The sequence below is a fragment of the Tasmannia lanceolata genome, unplaced genomic scaffold (assembly GCF_043159265.1).
Source record: "Tasmannia lanceolata isolate RefF3 unplaced genomic scaffold, GAP_Taslan_0.1 ptg000008l, whole genome shotgun sequence".
Taxonomy (NCBI): Eukaryota; Viridiplantae; Streptophyta; class Magnoliopsida; order Canellales; family Winteraceae; genus Tasmannia; species Tasmannia lanceolata.
Genome location: NW_027518685.1, coordinates 11237103 through 11243227, shown reverse-complemented (window position 1 = coordinate 11243227; position 6125 = coordinate 11237103). Strand labels below are relative to the sequence as shown.

The window sequence follows — 6125 nt, the reverse complement described above, 5'->3', positions numbered from 1 at the left end:
GTTCACCCGCTTTTTGGTACGTTAGTTGTTCTAGGATAGTGGGAATGCAGATAACACCATCCCCCATTTTCCCAGTTATCTGCAATTTTGTATGCGATTTTCATTCGAGCCCAAAATTAGATGAAATCCACTACCATTTTCATCTATAAGAAGTATCAGGGATGAACTCCACTCACTTTTTTTTTTATCAGCATACCAATCAGTCCCAAGAGGCTGTTCATCACAAGTATGGAAATTTTGGGATAACTTGGGATGGGCTATCCCTGTTGAATAAGTTTATCTTGAAATTATCTTGACCACTATTCACAAATTTTGTTCTTGGTAATAAATAATCCAATAACAAGTGTCGGTGTTAACAGAGATAGCAAATCTATCAAGGTTCAAATAAATCTAGGATTGCTAACAAAGCTCTTCGTTTGGTAAGGAAATTAACACAAACTTATTATCAAAATCAATCCTCGAATACTATTCTGTGGTGATTTTTCAACACGATGTTGTATTAATTAATGAGCTAGAGAGAAAATTCTGCATCAATAAGTGATGTTTCTGTCATTGTCCAAAAAAATAAGAACTTGGATCTATTCCAAAATGTTTGACTTAGCCAAGTTAGCCCGGCTGACTCGGTTGAGTTTCATAAATTTCCGGACTTTGAATTGGAAATGTAAAGAGCACAGAATCACTGTTTTGACTTTGTAGAATGTGATAAGAACAGCTGAGTCCGACTTCATATCTGCCTTCGTGGTCAATCCTTCAATGAGAAAATGTAAAAAGACAGGCTGTTAAGACCTCTTCGTAAAAGAAACATACTGAGCTCTACTTTTGCCTCCTAGTTGAGAAAATTCTATGAGTCAATCTGATCCAATCATGCACAGATCGACAGTAAAGTAAAAATAAACACAAGCACGCGATCAACACTTAGATTTTACATGGTTTGGCCAAGATGCCTGCTTACATCCACAGGAGAGAACATGATATTTACTGTGAAAAAAAACTAGAACCCTTTCTCTTATCCTATCAACCAAGATTGTGCCCGAGAGTAATCAAGTGAAAAGCCAAGAGAAAATCCGAGGAACCCGAAAAATATCCTTTCTTCTTCCTTCTTTCTTTCCTCTTTCCTTCTCTTCTTCTTTCTCTCACCTCCCACGGCCTTCTCTTGCCGCCACACCCTCGCTAGTGAGATTAGAGGCCTTTTTATCCGTAGCTTTTCCAAAAGACCTAACACACTCTTCCTTCTATTTTGCCTCCCACACACGTAGTGGCAAACATGCAAGGCAACTTTCCCAACACTCGTGTGTAAACCAAAGCCAAATGCCATTGAGAACTCCTTGATCGGATGATAATTAATAGGCCTATGATCGAGCCTGGTTTAGGATTCCACCCAGAAAAATGGAACCAGTGATCTTTGTAGGCATGAGATGTCCATTACTCATTAGTGATGGGACCACGACCATACATGTGAGTCGCCTAATGATGTTCTACAAAATCAACGGTCTTGATTTCACATAAATCTCTTTCCTACCAGTAGCAAAGTGTAAGCGCGTTTCGCTAGCATTTTTCTACATATTTTAAGATAATGATAAACAATGTTCTTAGACTAATGTTATAGTATGAAACATGTGTAAAGGTAATAGGCTCACATCAGCATGTTGGGTATACTCTACGGTCCATGTAATCGTGCTGAGCTGCATCTCTCTGTTTTTTCTCATGAGATGATGATATTGCGGTACGATAAGAAAATGCAGTGAAGACCATCACTGTTGGGATCGTTGTACTACGGCACAGTGGGTCTCACCTTGGACTGATCTGAGCCGTCCATCTGACTAAGACCAAAAGTTAAGAAAATCATGCAGTCCTATCAAATAGACGGTTTTGATCATCCAAAAGTAGGTTCCACTGTGCTTTAGTAGGTGGGCCCCATTTTACCCTATACCTTGTTAAGATTTGTGGGATTAGATGTGGTAAGATCAAATCGTCGGATCGGGCTACCTAGATAGATTAGGTTAATCTTTCCCAGATTTTATCTTTTTCCCTGTCATGTTTATCTCTTTTTGTAAATGCATATTTAATCACTCTTTACTCATTAATGAAAAATACACTGAGATTAATCTAAAATCTTCAGAATTTAACATATCTTAAACCCTAAACCCTAAACCCTTGGGCCCCACTGAAGCATCCTTTCTTTATAGCTATAACCCTTGGTTCCATATGGACCATGTGGCCAAGGTCAAAGTCTGTCAATCTGGCTGTAAATTACAAGCCCAATCCACCTTGATCAGACGATATTAGCCAATTGATCTATATACGGCCTCCTCGGTTTAGGGTTTGGCAAGTTAAATTTTATTTTATTTTTAAATTTTGTAGTCTGATTCTTACAGATGAGATGCCTGTTTGCCATGTGGCGAGGACCATGAGGTTCACCTCATGATATTCCTTCTGATCAACGGTCCAAATCCTACGCACACATCTCATGTAGGACCCAATATTGATCCTTAGAATTCAATCCCAATAATTGATTAGAATATGCTTTCCAGGATAAATCTTAGGTGGGGGGGTCCCACACGTATTTACAGCATGTCTAATAATTAGAGAAAGAGAGATAGATTCTCCCTTTCTTTTCCTGCTCACGCGGATTCAACTACAATGTCAAACCAAACACAACTGGCCAGAATCTTCTCCAAGCAAAGACACTTTCCCCTCCTTTCCATCACTTATTTAAAAACCCATCATCTACATCTCAGAGCCAAACCAACTCAACACCACATCCCAAAGCCACCATAACACCATTTTCTCTCCTTCTTTGTGATTCTAAGTCTTCATATATATTTCTCTCTCGATCTCGACTCTCCACCATGGGCAATTACATCTCTTGCACCCTCTCTAGCACTACCGGTAGGCACTCTAGAGGAGGCACAAAGGTCATCTTCCCAAGTGGCGAAATCCGACAATTCGATCAGCCAATCAACGCGGCTGAACTCATGTTAGAGATTCCCCACCACTTCTTAGTGAACTCAAGCTCCTTGCAAATTGGACGTAGATTTTCCGCCCTCTCCGCCGATGAGGACTTAGAGATGGGTAACGTTTATGTCATGTTCCCCATGAGGAGGGTCAATTCTGTAATTACGGCCGCGGACATGGGGGCCTTGTTTATGATTGGCAATTCAGCCGTCCGGCGAGCGTCCAGAGGAAAGGCAAGGATCTTGCCGGAATCCGGTGTGTCCGCACAATCGGAACCGGAAAAACTTTGGCTGGAAAAGGATGCACCAAGGTTGAGATTGGATGAAATTGAAGATGATTCGGTGAGTGAGTTCAAGGCTAGGTTGAGTATGTATAGGTCTAGGAAGCCTAAGTTGGAGACGATAGCGGAAGAGACCGTTAGTTCGAGATAACAACGGTGATAGTTTCTTTCTTTCTTGTAATTTTCTATAGAGAGAGAGAGACAGAGAATTAATTACCATATGTAACTGGAGCAGTTTGATTCTTTCTATTTGTTTCTTACGTGCCCTCTTGTATGTGATGGTGATAATCACCATAAAGTTATATATGAATTTGTTGAAATTAAAAAGATAATTAGATTGTAAATGCATTTTATGTACTTTCAGCCGCTGATTTTTGCAAGATGCCCTTCACTCTAGCATTTCTCTTAATATTACATAGAATAATAGAGAAATTATATGCTGTCTGTGCCTGAAGTCAAGTATTTTATACTATGATCTCCATTCATTTGTTGGCCAACTAGCTTTTAGGAGTGAGTTCTACCCGGTTTGATTCCCTTCAAACCTCCTTGATAGCAAAAATTCACATGCAATGAGGAAACCCCGAAATCAAATAAACTCACTAAAAGTGAAGTGATTGTCAAATGAGTAAGATAAAATGAAAACATAAATATGTTGTACCTATATATCATTTTCATAGGATGATCCTAACCCTCCGATCTACAGAGGGACTGCACATTATAGAGGTTTCCATAATGTGCAGCTGAAATGAGATGACAAGGTATAGTCGTCCAATCAATTGCATATACATGGATGGAAATCAGTACCGTCAAGAATAAAGGAATATGAATCGGCAGGGTCACAGGTATAAGTAAAAAATACAGCGATGGATATATAAGGCTATCTGTCTTTTTCTTTTATTAACTTTCTACGACGGAAACATCCTTTCTATTGCCCATAAAGGAAATTGAAGTGTTACCATTGGTGGGAATGCCAAAAAATGTAGCAACATTTATTTATTGGTCACCAGAAGTCGTGTTTCCTGATATGTGATGACTAAGTCCTGTTCGTTTAAGATTATAACAACCAAATGCGAGTCCAAAACCAATTATTGGACCTAAATTTACGTCGGTTGGCATAATCTAATATGAACAGAAACGAGGTGGTGCAATTGACTGCCTATGGCGCATGTAAAAGAAAACTGTTGCCAAAGAGGCGTTGCTAGGTACCTAACCAATACGCCAAAAGCTCTAGAGCTGATGGAACACGTTAGGCAAGGCCCTTCCATACAAGGCTGGGTCCCACCCAGTTCCATACCTAGGTGGGCTCCTACTCAGGATCATAACAGACTGTTTTCTGAAATGAGATGACAAGGTGCGGCCTTCAAATCGATTGTGTATAATGACTAAAGTCAAAATTGTCATTCATAAAGGAAGATGAACCGGCATGGCTGCGGAATTAGTCAAAAATATATTGAAGTATAAAGTAATTCATCTCCTTTTTATTAAATTTAGGGACGACAAATTACAATCGTCGCATAAAAATTTAATGTTTCATAAAGTTAGCAACAACTAATTCAATGTGATTCCTATCTAATTCGGGAGATGGCAAACAGAACACACCCATTATTATAGGCAATGTTGTTTCTGTGCTACCACAAAAAATTAAGGCCTACAAAAAAAACCAATGTTTTTGCTTTAGCTTGTCACTAGTTGCAGACCCGTGAGTTGCACGGGGCATTAGAAGAAACTAAAGTTTTAAAAATATATGACAGTGAAAAATTGCTTGCTTATATAGTACTTCTAAATCACCTTTTATGCGTGGAATTAGTTTTTCCTAACTTTTTTTTCCTAATAGATTTCTTATCTGGCCACAGATCTCGATCACCTAAAAGGTGATCACGTTTTAGGGTGAATTAAGTTGTTATTTGCATTCCTAAAAACACTCATACGCACATCCATGTCAAACCCATATAATCCGATTATTTTCTCATATGAACTCTATCCCATGAGTCTTTGAACCAGGGAAAGGCTATTGGGCAGTATTTAATATATTTTATAGGTTAAAAAATTACTTAATGAAAGTTTTTAAAAGACAATAAAATATCCTATAGATAAGATTACTCGTGTCATAGATTTGATAACGACACCCTCTCAAAGAAACCTAAAACAGCCACTAATATTACCCAATCAAAATCCGGTGGTTGGTATTTATATGCACGGTTCTTTTCACTAAATATAAAAGGAGTAAGTCTCCTAAATCAATTAATTTTCATAGAATTAGAGATAATATTGACTTTCTAAAAAAGTAAGATCTGACAAAAGATTTGCTTGGAAAAGATTGACAAAAGACAGCAGGTTCACCTTGATCCTATATAGGAATATCAGAACAGGGGGAAAAAAATCAGCTCTAACAAGTAATGAAAAGTTAGAGGGAGAACAATGAAAAATAATTCATGATGAAGAAGCATTCCTAATCGTTAACCCATTCAATGACCATAGAGGAAATGAAAAATCTCTTATTTTGTTAACCACTATTAACAAAACCTAGTGGGACCAACCGTGCGATGCACGGGTTGAATGTTAATTTTGATGGAAAAGAAACCCATAGAAAGGCAAAGTTGATTGAGCTAAATATTATACCTAATAACAGCATATAATTAGGTAAAAATTATTAAAATGACTTTTCTATAGTAACTGATCAAATCTTTCTATATGATGCTTCAGTCTAGCAATTAATAAAAGATTGCAACTAAGAATAGTATTTCACAACATACACATGAAAAATCATAGAAGTGAAAATAAAAAATAAGAAAGCAGTCATATTTGTAAATGGCGAATAAACTGAGTAAATTAAAATCGGTAAAAGTTGTATTCCCTACCTTACAAAAGTTTATAATCAAACAAGAATGAA

General features: G+C 37.7%; 1 protein-coding gene across 1 annotated transcript; it reads left to right on the top strand.

Annotated features, from left to right (window-relative positions):
• Positions 1-2849: 2849 nt before the first annotated feature.
• LOC143882721 (uncharacterized) lies at positions 2850-3386 on the top strand. Its single transcript, XM_077386158.1, has one exon. The coding sequence runs from the start codon at positions 2850-2852 to the stop codon at positions 3384-3386; it is 537 nt and encodes a 178-aa protein (XP_077242273.1).
• Positions 3387-6125: the final 2739 nt, after the last annotated feature.

Bases quoted from the DNA above. Each gene is read 5' to 3' on its own strand.
- LOC143882721 (XM_077386158.1), top strand. From the start codon at position 2,850: ATGGGCAATTACATCTCTTGCACCCTCTCTAGCACTACCGGTAGGCAC.